Consider the following 17,355-nt stretch of genomic DNA (forward strand, 5'->3'; position numbering starts at 1 on the left):
AAATCATGCTATTTATCTCTCTGTGTGTTTGTATATTATATATGATGTACATACATGTATCTTTGTATGTATGTATATGTAGTAAATGCGTGTATACAGACATACATGTCACTGGGCAAAAATAATTTTTCATAAAAATAGGATTATATGTGCTTTTTAATGAAATGTTTTAAATTTTCTTTTACTTGAATTTAATGAGTGAAAAGGCAACTAAAGTGGAGATAACTTCCCAAACTTAAGATAAATGTAAGAAAGATCATTTTCTAAAACAATCTTCTATGGTTAAGAAGCATTATTATAAAATAATTAAGACGTTCAAATAATTTTTTCCCTTTTCCTATATATTTTATTTTTCAAAAACATCAGTTTATTCACTACTGTAAAAGATGAGGAGTTGGCCAGGCATTGTAGCTCATGCCTGTATCTCAGCACTTTGGGAGGCTGAGGTGGGTGGATCACAAGGTCAGGAGTTCGGGATCAGCCTGGCCAACATGACAAAACCTCATCTCTACTAAAAACACAAAAATTAGCTGGGTGTGGTGGTGCACACCTGTAATCCTAGCTACTCAGGAGGCTGAAGCAGGAGAATAGTTTGAACCCGGGAGGTGGAGGTTGCAGTGAGCTGAGATCGTGCCACTGCACTCCAGCCTGGGACAGAGTAAGACTTAGTCTCAAAAATGAAATAAAACAAAAAAAAGATGAGGAATTAAATGGTAGTGTACTTTAAGTACTTTCCCGTTAATTCTAAATTTTTCTTAATTATTATTCTTATATATTAAGGTTTATTTCATTTATAAAATGTACTATAATTTTTGGAGTTGTGTTAACTTGGCTTGTTAGAAGATGTCAGTATTTACCACCAGTTATTTTACCTTTTTTTAAATGAATATTTTATTTTGATTCAGCTCTTTGCTGGCTGAATTTCATTATCAAATTTGTGTTCAAGTTGCAGACTCACATGCTCAATGATTTCTGAGTTCTTACTGGTTAACAATGTTTGCCTGTGGTCTTTATATTTGAATTATAAATTGACTGGATATCATATTTTTGGGTCATATTTTCATGCCCCTACAACTTTTGGACGCCGCTCAACTGCTTTCTGGCATTAAATCCTGCTGTGGAAACTTCTGCAGTCATCCTACTTTTCCCCCTTTATAGTACTTAGATGACAGAAGAATTCTTTCCTCATCTTTCAAGTTTAGTAATTTAATCAGAAAATGGCTTGGTGTCCATGGTTTTATATCATTAGTCCTAGATTCTATTCTTCCATCTTTAAATGAATATGTCTTCGTTGTATTTTTGAATTCATTTTTCCCCCTTGCAGGGTTCTGGATTTCAAGGTTACCAGTTATCTTTGTCCTCTCCATCTGCTATTTTCCAATTGCATTTACCTTTTTCTTCTTCATGACCTGTGGTAATCCCAAGCAACCCCTTTACTGTTAATGTTATTTTCTTTAATGTCTGTTCTTTTCCTTGCTATTTCTGTTTTATTAGTGCTCCTATACTGGTCCTTAATTTATTATCTTTGCCATGAAGTCTCTATGTTCATCCCATTTTGTTGTCTTGTCAACTTATCTTTGAGCTTTCATCTTACTGAATTTATGGTCTTATAATTTATTTTACAGTACAAAGTATTCATGGAGCATTTTCTTCTACTCCTCGAATTCTGTTTTCTTCAGGGTGGGATTCCTTGTCTTTTTTTTTTTTGAGATGGAGTTTTGCTGTTGTTACCCAGACTGGAGTGCAATGGTATGATCTCTGCTCACTGCAACCTCCACCTTCTGGGTTCAAGCAATTCTCCTGCCTCAGCCTCCCAAGTAGCTGGAACTACAGGTGTGCACCACCATGCCCAGCTAATTTTTGTATTTGAGTAGAGACAGGGTTTCACCTTGTTGACCGAGGTCTTGATCTCTTGACCTCGTGATCCACCCGCCTTGGCCTCCCAAAGTGCTGGGATTATAGGTGTGAGCCACCGCACCCAGCTGGGATTTCTTGTCTTTTATGTGTTATGCTGCTTTCTCTTTTTATGTGAGTTGTTATTGTGTTAGTTTGCATGGTTGCCATACATTTCTTCTTGCTCATTCTCAGCTTGGGTAGCACTCTCCTGACCTTTCATTTGTTCTCATATGTATTGGAACATTATCTTTGATTCCTTTTCCAACTTAGCCTATGCCCGTTTTTTTTTCCCTCTGAGCTACAGTTTGAAATTTGGATGTTATGTATGGAGGGGAGGAGGAGAAAAGCTCCACTGGAGTTGTATACAGCCTTTGTTGGGAATGTTTGGCTGTGCTGCTCTTGAAAACTTGTTAAATGTCCCCTGCCAAGATTCCTGTGACCTAATATGGGTGTAGTTTTTCCCACTGCAGGTATCCTCTCAATTAATATTGTTCCTCTAACTTTTAGGGTAGAGCCCTAGAGCGTGAACAGTTCATCGAAGACTTGTTTATTTCCCATGTTTTGCTCATCTCTTGCCAGCAAATACTTCCAGCCCCTCCACAGGAAAAAAGAAGAAAGATAAAAATATTCCTATTTTTTCCCAAATGTGTGGATATTTGTGAGAATTTGCAAGGTTTGGGTAGTTCCCAGTATTAGTACTGCTAAGCATGAGGCTGGGGTAGAAGCTGTGTTTGAATCTTAGATTTCTCTATTAGTTGTGTCTTTTTGAAGTTTATGCCACAAGGCTGTCCTTGTTTGAATACTACTGGTCAAGTTTTTATTGCTTTTGAAGAAAGATTTGTGTTTTTATTTAAATTGCAAGTTAGTTACTGATGACGAAAGTCTATGATCCAGTTTCTTTACTCAGAAGTCCCTATAGTTCCTCCCTTCCCAATTTACTTCTTAATCCTTTCCCTTCCAAACACCCTCCTGGTCCAGCATTTCCATATTAACATCTTTCTAGCCCCCACTAAAAGCCCTCTCTTGAGTGTAACAATGACTTCTTCTTGACAATTTCATTTCTTCTCAGTTCTTACCCTGATATTCCTGTCCTTCCTTCAATATTTTGTTTTGCATCCACTACCTCTCTCCCCTTCCTTATGAACGTGATAATTATTCATAAAATATTTGACAGAAAGGGCTAGCCCCATGTAATAGTCAAGCTGGTGTCAGTTTAGCCAGTAGAATCTGCATGTACCTGCTTTCTGTTGAATACTGTCACCAGGACTGAAAAATATTACCAAATTAGCCATGTGCCAAAATTGGTGTTAATTTTTAAGAAATGTGTAGTGCTTAATTAAGTGTTAATAATTGTTAATCAAAACAGGCTATACAGGATGGATCTGATTGGCATATCGATTATTAGGAGAGTAGGACATAAAAAAAGTTCTCAAGGAATGTATTTACTGACTGGAGTGTGGCCTTGTAACCATTGCCAAAGATCCAGATAGAATTTCATCCTAGCCCCTTCATAAAACAATAGATTGTTGGGGTGGGGGTGGGCTTTGGTTTTAATTTGTTTCAGGCATACTGCAGAGGTGACAAACTGGGACCCCTACTATTTGTTGCTAGCTAACCTTATCAAATGATCCTAGAATCAGCTGGGGGAAAAAAAGTCCTCCTTGTCCAAATAAGATTTGTAAGTTGCTTTCACAAAACTGCCAACACACTGAAGGAAAGAAAGAAGACAGATAAAAGAATTCAAAAGAGGTGGTGCAGGAAGGAATAATCATTTTTCTTTCTTTTTTCTTCTGCTGTAGAAAGTGGAAAAAGCTTCTGTCATAAGTGCACCCTAGAGGTATATGCCAATTTATTAAAACAACCAGGAAAAGTAGTGTTTCACTGTTAAATATTGAATCTATGACAGGAGTAAGAACGGCCAGTAGGTTCATTCCATTGAAAGATGATGCAGAGACCTCTTGGATGAGACCAGCTGTCTTGAATGGGATGGAGCAGAGAACAGAAGAATATCAAATGCCATGGAAAGACATTCCCATAGCCTGTGGGAATGCCAGCCTCATGTCTTAGAGATGCCCAAGGTGTTAGGTTTTTGGGATCCTCTGGGCCTGTCATCCCCAGCACCACTGGCAGCTTCAGCTCACTGCCGTTGCCTGTAGGCTTGAGCTCTGAGGTAGGAAGAGGCAGATGCTCCAGGATGGCAACTTGCTGGGAGGCAGGACAACTATCTTCCTTCAAAATGAAGCAGGGTTCCCAGGGCCTCCTGTGCTTACCTGAACTCACACCCAATTCTGAATACTTGTGCTCTGCAATTCTGTACAGAAGGATCCAGTTATAATTGGAAAATGCAGAAGGGCAGAATTAAGATTAACTCTGAATTTCCTGCTTCTCATTCAATTAAATTCCCCCTATTGCCATTGAGTTAATGTAATTTTTTTCCACATAATCGAGCATAAATTACCAGGTAAATATAGGATAAATTAGCATGGGCTACAAGGAGATAATGAAGTAAAATTAGTAAAAAGTTATCGTTACAAGTACTTGGATTTTTAAGAATCAAAACTCCTATCAACAAGCCAGTGAGAAATTAATCTACAAAGTTATCTGTTAAGATATTAAATTTAGTCCAGGCGCAGTGGCTCACGCCTGTAAACCTTGGGAGGCTGAGGTGGGTGGATCACGAGGTCAGGAGCTCAGGACCAGCCTGGCCAAGATGGCAAAACCCTGTCTCTACTAAAAATACAAAAATTAGCCACGTGTGGTGGCGGTGACCTGTAATCTCAGCTACTGGGGAGGCTGAGGCAGATAATTGCTTGAACCCAGGAGGTGGAAGTTGTAGTGAGCCAAGATGGCACCATTGCACTCCAGCCTGGGTGACAGAGCAAGACTCCATTCCCCCCCAAAAAGATAACAAATTTTAATATATTAGATATTAATATATAAAATATTAATATATTAGATTGTGATAAATGTCTAATTCAACTTTTTTTGCAAAATAATTTTTGAATAATAAAAATGACTCTAAGAACCTCAAGCAAAAATAATTGTTTATGTTCTAAATACTGCTCTTGTTTTGTTTGGTATTTTTCTCCATATATCCACTGCAGGTGCAAGGAACAACTCCAGTTGTGAGGCATCAGTCAGTTTGAGGTTGCCCACCCCACCTTCATCATTTTCTTTGCATGGTCCATTTTTTTAAACGATAGTTTTATTACTGTTTGTGTTGTTACCACACATGAAACAGCAAGAAACAAAGTCTCAGAAGGAGAAGAGAAGTTTCAAGAAATCAATATTTCATTAATGCTGTTAATAGGGAGACTTTGTCTCTGGAAGAAATGGACTGTGACCACCCGTAAACACGCAGAAATGGGACAGCCAGATTCACTAGCATAGTGATAGCTGTATTTCTGTGTGATGATAGAAGAAGAATGCCTTATCATACAAATGATTTGCAGATTTCTATTCCTCCGTAATTCTATCTGTTCTGTAATGCAAAGATCTGTGCTACTGCCTCCGTCTTGCAGTTAAGTGGGTCTCATCAAAGTCTCGTGTGGAGTCTGTATTTGCATGCTTGGCTCTGTGGGGAGGGCTTCAGTCTAGAGTAACTCTTGTTTGATCATGTCTGGGCTTACACTTTAAAGGACCCATTTTAAAAGATTTTTTTTTATTTTATTAAAAGAAAAACTTCAAATATAGATTTTATTTGTTACTCAAGGTCATCAAGTTCCAAGAAAGTTAAATATTGTTCTTGTTTGTTTCATGTTCTATATTTATACAAAGTATATCTTATTAAATCTTAAGATGAGGAAAGGTTGACACTAGGGTTACCCACTTAAAAAATAAAAATACAGAACAGAAAAATCAATAGAATTCAAATTTCATTTAAATAGCAAATAAATTTTTAATGTAATTGTACCCCCAGTTTTACTGGGCCCCTATTCTTTTTATTTTTATTTTTTGAGACAGAGTTGTTGCCCAAGCTGGAGTGCAGTGGCGTGATCTCGGCTCATTGCAATCTCTGCCTTCCAGGTTCAAGTGATTCTCCTGCCTGAGCCTCCCAAGTAGCTGGGATTACAGACATGTGCTACCACACCCTGCTAATTTTGTATTTTTAGTAGAGGTGGGGTTTCTCCATGTTGGTCAGGCGGGTCTTGAACTCCCCACCTCAGGTGATCTACCTGCCTCTGTCTCCCAAAGTGCTAGGATTACAGGCATGAGCCATTGCCCCCGGCCTGGGCGTCTATTCTTATCTGACAGCCCCAGTTAAGAACAAATCAAGATTCCAGAATTAAATGGGCTGGAAAAGGGGGTCATAATACTTACAGTACAAATTAAATCTGAATGAACATTCATATTTGAATTTTTTAGGTCTTTATGATTATGTGGCTATGTCTTAAGAGTCCTTTTAGAGATATTTACTAAAACTTTTATTGATGAAATTATGTAATGTTTGGGACTTGCTTCTAAATAATACAAGAAGTGGGAAGGTAGATAGGACAGGACGGGCTGTGCATTGATGGGTATGTGAAGGTTTTGTCGATTTTTTATTGTGCTTCATATTTTCCATAGTAAAGGAAAGTAAAATGTGTGTGTTTGTGTGTGTAAGCCATGCCTTTAGGTTAAAAAAACTTAGCATCTAAACATCTCAAATGTCCAGTGACCAAGGTCTTGTACAAAGGCATGAGAAGAGGCTACAGATGGAGGTAGGGGCTTGTGAGCCATGCTTGGACTTGTGGACATCTTTGTTCCTTGATGGTAGACTTATGATTTTGGTATTTATCTTTATCATTTGGTAGAGCAATACAAGAGAGTTGCAGTTAGTTACTCGCTTCTAGGAGTACAGGAATCTCTAGGGAAAATTGAGGAAGAGGACACCATGGGGGAGTAGAGAGGGATCGTGCTTTACCCAATGGCCAGCCTTTTGAAAATGGCTGACCACAAAACGAAACAGACTGTTGGATTAGGTCAGAATAACAAACATTCCACTTTTTAATGTGTTCATGGTTTTTACAAAACAAATCTCTTTGAATGATTGGATTGAAACCCTGGGAAATTGATAAATTGAGTCTATAGCCTGATAAGTCAGCATAGGTCTAGTTTCCACAGCAGGTGAGCTGTCAGTAGCTGGGAGCGCTCAGCCTCTTGCATGGTTCCAGGCAGAGTTATTCACTGATGGACGTCTTTAATGGTTTGCTTTTTTTAATCCCAGGATTTCCTTCAAATGCTGCTGGAAAACATCCCAGAAGAAAAAAGGTAAGGACTAATTTAGAAATTAAGAGCTCAGTTTTACTTTTAATGTTAAAAATGACATTGCCATTGGTTGGCTTATCACAGCCTGGAAGACTCAGTCTTTCTGTCTTAATAGGGGCAGGGACCTAGTTCTGCCATTGGGAGTATAAAATCATCAGCCAAACTTTGGGCAAAGCCCCAGTGGATATAGGAAGCCAGTGCACACGACTGAAGACCCCCAAAGTGAGGAGCCCTGAAAGTGGTATGCGGGGCAAGCCGAGCACAATCTGTGGCCTTAGCTGCTGCGGAACGAATGGAGGAGAGGGAAGTTTGAAAAGTCAGAGCAGCTCCAGTTAAGGTGGCTTAATATAAGGAAATACTGTTTAATTAAAGGCAAAAATGTAGTGCAGTAGTAACAGCTTGGAATGTAAAATCAGGCTCTCCTAGATTTTAAGCCCAGCCCTGCCACTTTTGTTTGTTTTTTGAGATGGAGTATCACTCTGTCACCCAGGATGGACTGCAGTGGTGCAATCTTGGCTTACTGCAAACTCCACCTCTCAGGCTTAGGTGATTCTCCAGCCTCAGCCTCCTGCATAGCTGGGACTACTTTTAGTAGAGTCAGGGTTTCACTATGTTGCCCAGGCTGGTCTTAAACACCTTACCTCAGGTGATCCACCCTCCTTGGCCTCCCAAAGTGCTGGGATTATAGACATGTGCCACCATACCCCACTAATTTTTGTACTTTTAGTAGAGTTGGGATTTCTCCATGTTGGCCAGGCTGGTCTTGAACTTCTCACCTCAAGAGATCTACCCGCCTTGGCCTCCCAAAGTGCTGGGATTGCCAGTTCTTAACTATGACATTTGGAGCAAGTCACATAATCACTCAAAATTTCAGTTTTTTAACCTATCTGGCAGAGTTTTAGAGAGGGTTAAAGGAGCTAGCATATGTTTTTAAAGTAGGTGTTCAATTAATGATTGAAGTACATATTATAATCATCTGTGTATCAGGCACTGATCCAGGAGCTACATACAGTAATCATTTAACTCTTACTATAGCATAGTTCAGCATCATCATGATAGTGATTATTATAAGCCAACACTGAAGTTGACCACATGTAGACACTCATTTAATCCTCAAGACAACACTATTTGGTCCTTGATGTTTTTATCCCTGTTATACTGATAAGAGGACCAAGATCTCACAGCTGTATGTGGCAGGGCTGGAATTTTAGCCCAAGTAGTCTGGCTCTAGAACCTATGCTCTTATCTACTGTGTTACAGTTGGGGAAACTGAGGTGCCAAGATCCCTCAGCAAGCAAAACAGCATAGATGGAATTAGGCCCATCTGGATCTGGCCCATGTTTTTTCAGTACACTGCTCAGCACCAGCTCACTGCCCTGGAAGGAAGGAGATTCTCATTTTTGAAGGTATCCAGTTTTAGACTGACTGACCACTGACAGAGTTTGCAGAGGAGTCTTAGGACCAATGTTTAGGGTAAAAATAGGTTCATTCCAACCCTCTCCTAATTTCCTATCTTGACTTAGGTGTTGAAAGTGAATACCCTGAAACATAATTTCTAATAGCAAAGTTGGTATTCAAACATTAAAAGGAGGCATCTTGAGAAATTAAACATTTCTTCGAAAAGAATTAACATTACTTGCCTCATTTCTGACCCACAGTTTAGCTATATTTTTATGCATGTAACAGATTGCCAAGTGTGGAAATGAATTCTTTGACACAGACATAGATTCATGCAAGGCCAGTCACCTCCATGTTAATGAGCCTATCGTACAGGCAGTGTGAATTGGGTGTCTCCAGGGTACAGTATCAGGGCTTATGCTACCAAGCTAGGTGCAGGAGATGATATGCTGATTCAGGAGAGGATCCAGGGCTCATAAGGACGTGCAGGTTTTGTTCTAAGCATTGGGTTTTTGCTTGGCTTTTTCTGTGTAAACTTGTCTTTTACCTTCTATTCAGAATGGCTCCAAATTCTTTCTTCAATAGTGGAAGTATTATTGTTAGTCACCCTTTTTAATACTTAATAGTGGTCTGTATTTGTGGGTACATGTGGTATTTTGGTGCGTGCATACCATGTGTCATGATCAGATCAGGGCAGCTGGGACCTCTGTCACCCCAGACATATACCCCTTCTTTATGTTGGGAACATTTCACTTCCTCTCTTGCAGCAATTTTGAATAATGCAGCAAATTATTGTTAGCTTTAAACACCTGACTGTAGTATCAAACACTAGATCTTACTTCACTAACTGTGTTTTTGTACTGATTATACACACACATAAAGCAAGCCAGTGCATCATATAGGATTAACATACTCATATTTGATAAATTTCTTTGTTTCTATCTTTTCATGTTTATGCCTTTTCATGTGGAAAAAATCTTATCCAGGGAGATTGCATGGGGCCTTAGAAATTGGCCAAGATTTCTAAGGCCCCACACAGTCTCCCTAGATGGAACTTTCTCTAAGCATTTCAGGAGGCTGCTCAAAGGAAATGTGGCTTGTTTTGAGAGGTCTGAAATGTTTTCAGATTTACTGTCTTGCGGGGATTAAAAAAAACCAGACATAGGGGTTTCTTCATCCAAAAATCCCATCACATATGGCTCTTGTCCCTAAGATCAAGAAGACCATTTACCTGCAGGGTATATTTTTTTTCCTTTTCTTCATACCTACCCTAGAATAGCTTTTCAGTTCCTCTGATAGAATGAAGCAGTTTCCTTAGGAACTAAAACAGAAAAAAAGAATATGAATAGAAATGATGTATTACTTTCTTAAGTCGCTACCAGAGTCTGTTTCTGAGTGGTGACTATGCATTCATTCTTTCAAAAGAACTTCTTAGGGCATAAATGTAGTGATTTTCACTGAAGCAACAAAGTGCATTTTTAGTTTTAGAGGTCTTTTCTTTTTTTAATCCTCTTCCTAATAAGGTTATGGAGTTTATTTGGTTGGCCCCTGAGCCCTCTGGCTCTGGGGGAACCTGGATTTTATCATTGTGAATATTTATTGAGGCTGCACACTGAGCCCACAAAGAGACTTTTGTTGTTGTAATTGTGGAAGTTAAGAGCAGTGTCCTTGTCTTAATGGTAGCCACCAATCACCAATCACGTGCCTTTGACAGGATACCTCTCCCAGTTAGGATCATGTTTTGTCTAGCGGGCTTAAGCTTCTTTTTAAAAAAATCACCTTAAAAGCTAAGGAGATTTTACTTTTACAATGAATTGATTTCAGCAGATATACCAGAATATATTTTGAAATTCAAAATCTTTTTGCCTGCTAACTAATCTCAGAATCTAGTTAAGCTATTAAAGCAGACTGTTTACCCTATTAGTTATGCGACATATTGTACCAATTTTATCTAGGTCTCCAAAGGCCCCACACCAACCCCCCGGAGCCTCTAATCTTTGGCCTCTGTTGCAAACTGATCCTTAGGCTCATCTGTTAGGCACGTGAGCCGTTCTGATGAGGCAAGGTTTTTCAGATCAGACCAGTCAGTCAGTGTTCAGGGGCCAGCACTCTAGGCCTTACTGCCTATGCATTGTTCTCTGTTGAGCATCTCCAATACCAGGCTTTGGGCTGGACACTGGGGAACCGAGAGGAATGAATCCCATGAGTAGCCCTAGGAGGCTCTCAGCTGACTACTAAAGACGAAAACAGAAACAAGTCATTATGACTCCATGTAGGAAGTGCTCTGCTGAGGTTCAGAGTCTTGGGGACGAAGAGAAGGAATCATCAGTCCTAGCCTTGAGCTTCGAGGCACCTACCTCTAATGGGTTTAAGGAAGGCAGTAAGTACCCTCAGCAGACTGGAAAGACACCTGCCGAGGGCAGTGTTGAAGAGAGATGGGGCGGAGAGGACTGGAAGCCAGGAGAACAAACAATTAGAAACCAACGAACGGTTGAGTCAGGAGATATGAAGAGCTGGAACTCTGCAGGGATGGTGACCATGGTGGGGGTTTGAGGGTAACAAATGGCTCCAAAGCATACTTTAGAGTTACCATGGTAAGACTTGGCTGACTGGTTGTGCAAGTTGAGTCCGACTTTTTTTTCTTAGCCATTAAGTCACACTCTGAAGTAGCATTGGGAATGCAAGAGAGCAGGTGTTTGGGGAGTCTGTGTGGGGCAGAGGGAGTGGAAGGGGTGAGCATTTGAAAGCAGAAAGATGCTGTCAGATAAAACTGAAAGTGCTCAGAAGGAAACCCAGACAAATCCTGAGCAGCGGCCTCTCCTGGTGAAGGAGCACCGTGGAGCGCCTTATGCCAGTGTCCTTGCCTGCCTGGGGTTCCCGTGTTAGCAGCAGCTGCCACTTCTTCCCTTACCCGTCAGTCACTGTGTTTGCATATGCATGCTCCTGTGTTTGTTTTAATCTAATACCATTCCTCCCCCATGGAGCTACACAGTACTCCTTTTATAAATGTGACCTCAGCAATCTTTATTATCTACCCAAGCACAAATGGCTTGTTTTGATCAAGAAAATAAATAGGCTGGGCACCATGGCTCATGCCTGTAATCCCAGCACTTTGGGAGGCCAACGCGGGCAAATCACTTCGAGCTCCAGAGTTGGAGACCAGCCTGACCAACATGTTAAAAACCCACCTCTACAAAAAATACAAAAATTAGCCTGCTTGGTGGTGTGTGTCTGTAGTCTCAGCTTTTGGGAGGCTGAGGTGGGAGGATGGCTTAATCCCAGGAGTTTGAGGCTGCAGTGAGCTGAGATTGTGCCACTGCATGCCAGCCTGGGAAAGAGAAAGTGAGACCTTGTCTCAAAAAAACAAAAAACATAACTGTGTGCACAGTTTTGAGATGTACCCATATGTAGAGAGGGAACTTAAACATGTAAACTAAGATATAGCACTTTGGGAGGCTGAGGTGGGTGGATCACAAGGTCAGGAGTTCAAACTAGCCTGGCCAAGATGGTGAAACCCTGTCTCTACTAAAAATACAAAAATTAGTTGGGCTTGGTGGCAAAGCCTGTAATCCCAGTTACTCGGGAGGCTGAGGCAGAGAATTGCTTGAACTGTGAGGTGGAGGTTGTAGTGAGCCGAGATTGCACCATGGCACTCCAGCCTGGGCAACAGAGTGAGACTCTGTCTCAAAAAACAAACAAACAAACAAACAAACAAACTAACTAACTAACTAACTAACTAACTAACTAACTAACTAACTAACTAACTAATTAACTAACTAACTGAGATGTCAACATCGACACAGATGTAAATTGAATTCCAGAACAAGGGCATTTTCCAATCCAGACCCTGAGCTCTGCAGTTTCCACTGTCTTACCTCTGTCTAGTTGTACTTCCAAATTCTTTAGGTCTATCATTTAGTTCATGTGAAGATTGCTAGGGCTGTGTGCTTCCCTTCAGGGGCACTGACAGACCGTGATCTTCAGGATCTCAAGAGCGGAAGACAGGAGACAAGAGTGATGAAGACATTTCTCTTGATCAGCAACATGTTGATAGGCACAAGTAGCAGACATGTTCAGTCCTGCCCCAGCAGACATGTCTCCATCCTTGTCACCCCAACCTTGGAAATCAGCTGAGCGAGCAAATACAGGCGTGGGAAGCATCGTTTTCATACAAGCCGGTTGATTTGTTTAACTTCAAGAAGAGATGAACACTTGGTTACTTTCTTGCTTTACACACAGCTTGTTTTTCTAACCAGTATTATGCCAAGGTGGCCAGCATAGTTTCTCACCTGCTGTGTTAAGTAAGTGTGACCAAATTTATAGCTCCGAGGAACTGGAGACCATTGATACTCAGAGTTGCCCTTTAAGATGTGGGAGTGCACCAGGGAACAGCCAGCCAGAGGGCAAAGCCACCTGCTGTTCCTCATAACCAGGAGGCCTGGGGCTAAGGCCTGGGTTTCAGTACTGAGGCACGAAGTCCATGCTCACTAGTGTAGATATGGAGGACTTGCAGTCATGGTCTGTGTACTTTTAGCTCTCTGGGTAAAATCAATTTCCATAGTGATCAGACATGCAGAAGAGTAATTTCCTGTAAGTTCTGGGTCCTGGCTAAGTGGAAATGCTTCTGCTTGTCTGTTGGGATTATTTAAGCCACATGACCTCAGAGGGAAAAATTCACTGTTGGCTTAGATTCTGAGTATCTTGATTAGAAAAAGTCAGCTTTTAGTTTAACCACTGCATAAAGCCAAGCCCAGACCTAAAAATTCACCTGCAGTGTCATTTCAATAATTATGCTCAAAACAGCAGAAACTACATACATGTCATCTTTCTTCCTATGACCTACAGCCTATTTTTTCCCTGAGCTACATGCATGCTATTTTCTTTCTACAACAGATAGTCCCTTTCTTCCCTGAAAATTAAACATTTTTCTGTGGTCTCTCATGATTTCCTTGGGAGGTAAGTCCAGTCATATTACCTTAAAATTTTTTTTAGCACCTGGAATTAATGCTTTCATCTTTGTCTCATAATTTAACATTTTATTCCACATTAACAATCCCCAAATAGGACATGATGCAGTGTGATATCGACACTGATTCTGGAAGTTTAGAAACATGGGTTTTTTCCTTTGCTGATTTGGGTCAGTGTCATCCTATGCTAAGAAGCCACATGACAATTGACACTCACTTCCCAAGGATATTATGAGAAATGAATAATGGTTATAAGATGCTTCAAACCTTTCCAAAGAAAAGTGATCTGAAAACACAGACTCTTTATTCATGGAGAGTGCCTTTTGCCTCTGGATGCAGCTGAACACCAGCTCTCCTGCTCTCACACTTTTGCCCCTGCCCAAGGGTCTCCCGGATCTCTTCAGAAATGTAACTGAAAGGCTGACAAACCGGGCAGCCACACAGGAGCCAGGCCATCTTCAGCAGGAGCCAGGCTGTTTTTAGCAGGAGAGATGTTAATGACAGGGGGAAGTGGGCATGGTTTGGAGTAGGCATAAACCCACCCCTTCTGCCCGCTTGTCTGTTCCGTAGTAGAAACCCATGTGTCATGAAGCCTGAGTTTAGCATAGAAAGAAAATCTGAGGTTTTGTTACCAGGCAGCAAAGGTTCAAATCCCAGCTCTTTAAGTAGCATCTGTATGGCCTTGGATACATTTCTTAATTTCTTGAAACCTGTATTTTGTTCATCTCTAAGATGAAGACAATAATATTGGTCTTGGGGCTGGGTGTGATGGCTCACGCCTGTAATCCCAGCACTTAGGGAGGCTGGGATCATTTGAGGCCAGGAGTTTAAGACCAGCCAGGGAAATATAGTGAGACCCTGTCTACAAAAAATTTGAACAATTAGTCAGGCATGGTGGCACATGCCTGTAGTCCCAGCAACTCAAAAGGCTGAGGCGGGAGGATCATTTCAGCCCTGGAGGCAGAGGTTGCAGTAAGTTGAGATTGAGCTCCTGCACTCCAGCCTGGGTGACAAAGTGGGACCCTGTCTCAAATAATAATAATAATAATAATGGTCTTGCACAGTTACTGTGAAGTACAGATGAGACTGTCTATTGTGTCTGATACATAGTAGATGTTCAATAAGCAGTCACTTCTACTTTTATGCCTCTTCTTGGCAGTGGATAGGGGACTTTTTGTTTCATTTTTAGTGCCACTGTAGAACAGTATCTGTATGTGCAAGAACTATGTTAGAGCAGAATTTGCCTTAATATTTGCCAATTAACTAACCCTCTGTGTTGGCCAAAGACTGTGGCACAGGCAAATTGTATGCAGCCACATACTTTCTACGGAATGTCATCCTGCAGATTTCCCGGGGCCCACTGTCTGCACAGTGTCTCCCAACCCTCCAGCTGGACTGCTCCAGTGCTGCCCTCCAAACCTGCCCCCAGCACACCAATCCACGTGGGCCCCTTTCGTGGCCTCCTGTGGAACATTCCGCAAGTTCCGGTGTGGTCTCTCTGCCTCCAGCCTCTTCTCCCCAACTTTTTCTTTCTTGACTCAGTTCTCTGCCATGTCCCTCTGCAGATGTGCTGCAGAGCCTCCGTGACAAAGGCAGGGCCCGGTAGCAGAGACTCCAGAGTCCCCGCAGGACCCCGTTTTCTTGCTCAGCTCATTCTGGAGTCCAGCCCCACTGAGCTGAATGGAGTCTGCACACCACTGCGCTGGCATTCCTGCTCCTGCTCTCTTTGTCCCAGATGTGCTTTTCTTCCACTTCTATTGGCTCTGCCCCACCAGGACCATGTCATGCACGGCCTCTTTAGGAAGCCTCTCCTGATGCACCTCCCCTTGTCCTCCTTTACCTGTCCCACCTGCAGTGGTGGGTCTTCCACACCTGGAGGACCTTCACGTCTACAAGCGCTGGTAACATTCTACCTGCTGTCTGTCGTGAGCCCTTAATCGACAGTCACTCCCTGGATTTTCCCATCCCAGCCTTCCACAAAACCTGCGTCCAGTAGCCATCCAGTGAATTTTCACTGCATAGAGAAGGTTGCCTGCTTTTCCATCTTCTCCAGTGAAGAGTTTGGACCTCACTTAATAACATTCCAGGGCTCAACTCCCCAGCCCCTCCTCCATGCCACCCCTAGAGAAGAGTCTGTAAGTGAAAATTCCCAAAGGAAATTTATATTCGTGTCTTGATATTCACTCCTCCATGCTGATGCACAACAGCTGTTCACTGTCTTTTGTAAAATCACTCAAAAATAGCAGTCACTCCTCGGACTTCTCTTCTCCAGGATATTCAACCTCAGTTCCCTTAACCTCCCTTGTGGATGCTTCCCCTATTGATCGTCAATATTCCTCTTTCTAAATCTTTTCCAAATCCTGCATCTTCCTCTTAAATATCTTATGGGAAAGGTGAAGACTTGTTTTCAGTTCAGAAGACAGCCTCTTTTTTTTCCCCTTGAGACAGAATCTCACTTTATCGCCCAGGCTGGAGTGCAATGGTATCATCCCTGCTCACTGCAACTTCTGCCTCCCAGGCTCAACCCATCCACCTACCTCAGCCTCCCAGATAGCTGGGACTATATGCGCATGCCACCATGCCCAGCTAATTTTGTATTTTTGTATTTTGCCATGTTGCTCAGGCTGGTCTTGAACTCCTGGCCTCAAGTGATCTTCCTGCCTCAGCCTCCCAAAGCGTTGGGATTACAGGCATGAGCCACCGTGCCCAGCCCAGAAGTCAGCCTCTTGCTCTGGCTTTCCTCAGGTTTGCTTGAAGGATGGGTGATAGGAGCTTTGGCCTTAGGGTTCTGGGCACAGAAACATCCCTCTCTGGCTGGAAAGGAAGCCAGTGAAGGACACTTTCCTACCTGTGCAAAAGTACAGATAGGAAAGTTACTTTATTTTCTAGTGAAATGTGTAAAGATGGAGGTAAGATAGATTTTATAATGTACATTGATGGCAAGGCTGCCCAGTGGAAGGCCTGTGCTTGTTGAGTGTGAATGCACTGTCCCCACCTTATATGCTGCTGCACATGCCACTGGAGAGGTCAGTTCATTTGGTGGCGGGGTCAGGTTCCTGCCCTGAGCCCTGAGCAGCCTTGGGCTTTCAGAGCTTGTGGAGGCTTCTGCAGTACTCTGTGTTGCTTACCCTGATTTAGAGGTACAGGCCCACTTTCTTCTCCAACCTTCTTCCTTGGTGTTTCTCTCTAAGCCCCACTCTCCTCTTGGCAAATTGGTACTGCCCATTAAGGGCATCTCTAGCCTCTCTCCCAAGTAAATAAAGCTTAAGAAAACACTGACCTGGCCGGGTGCAGTGGCTCATGCCTGTAATCCCAGCACTGAGAGGCCTAGGTGGGTGGATCATGAGGTCAAGAGATCGAGACCATCCTGGCCAACATGGTGAAACCCCGTCTCTACTAAAAATACAAAATTTAGCTGGATATGCTGGCATGCACCTGTAGTCCCAGCTACTCGGGAGGCTGAGGCAGGAGACTCTCTTGAATCCGGGAGGTGGAGGTTGCAGTGAGCAAAGATTGTGCCACTGCACTCCATCCAGCAGTCTAGTAACAGAGGAAGACTTGGTCTCAGAAAAAAAAAAAAAAAAAAAAAAGAGAACACTGATCTTACAGAAGGTGCTCTGAGAGTTTTCTTCTGTCTTCAAGTCTCCCCTGCCTCCACCACACACACATAGACATACGTGTGCATACATCCATGCATGTGTACACTCCTACACTCTCATAGCTTACAGGGGGACATGGCCTTTTGCCCTGAGACGGATGCTGCGAAATGACTACTGAGAAGCAGTGGAAGACCCAGCAATGGTGGCACTGGCCTTTCTGTGAGGTCGGCCCATAATTCTACTGAGTC

General features: G+C 42.2%; 1 protein-coding gene across 35 annotated transcripts in view; it reads left to right on the forward strand.

The window, feature by feature from the left end:
• The window catches only part of AOPEP (aminopeptidase O (putative)), a 449,451-nt gene that overhangs the window by 257,904 nt on the left and 174,192 nt on the right, over window positions 1-17,355 (forward strand). For all 35 annotated transcript variants that reach the window (XR_013532554.1, XR_013532563.1, XR_013532561.1 and 32 more), the window contains one exon: window positions 7,103-7,146. Coding sequence is in view for 20 of the 35 variants with exons in the window: in XM_078365849.1 (XP_078221975.1) it covers window positions 7,103-7,146 (44 nt within the window). In the remaining 15 variants the exon portion in view is untranslated. The remainder of the gene's footprint in view (window positions 1-7,102; window positions 7,147-17,355) is intronic.

Source organism: Callithrix jacchus, chromosome 1 (assembly GCF_049354715.1).
Source record: "Callithrix jacchus isolate 240 chromosome 1, calJac240_pri, whole genome shotgun sequence".
Taxonomy (NCBI): Eukaryota; Metazoa; Chordata; class Mammalia; order Primates; family Cebidae; genus Callithrix; species Callithrix jacchus.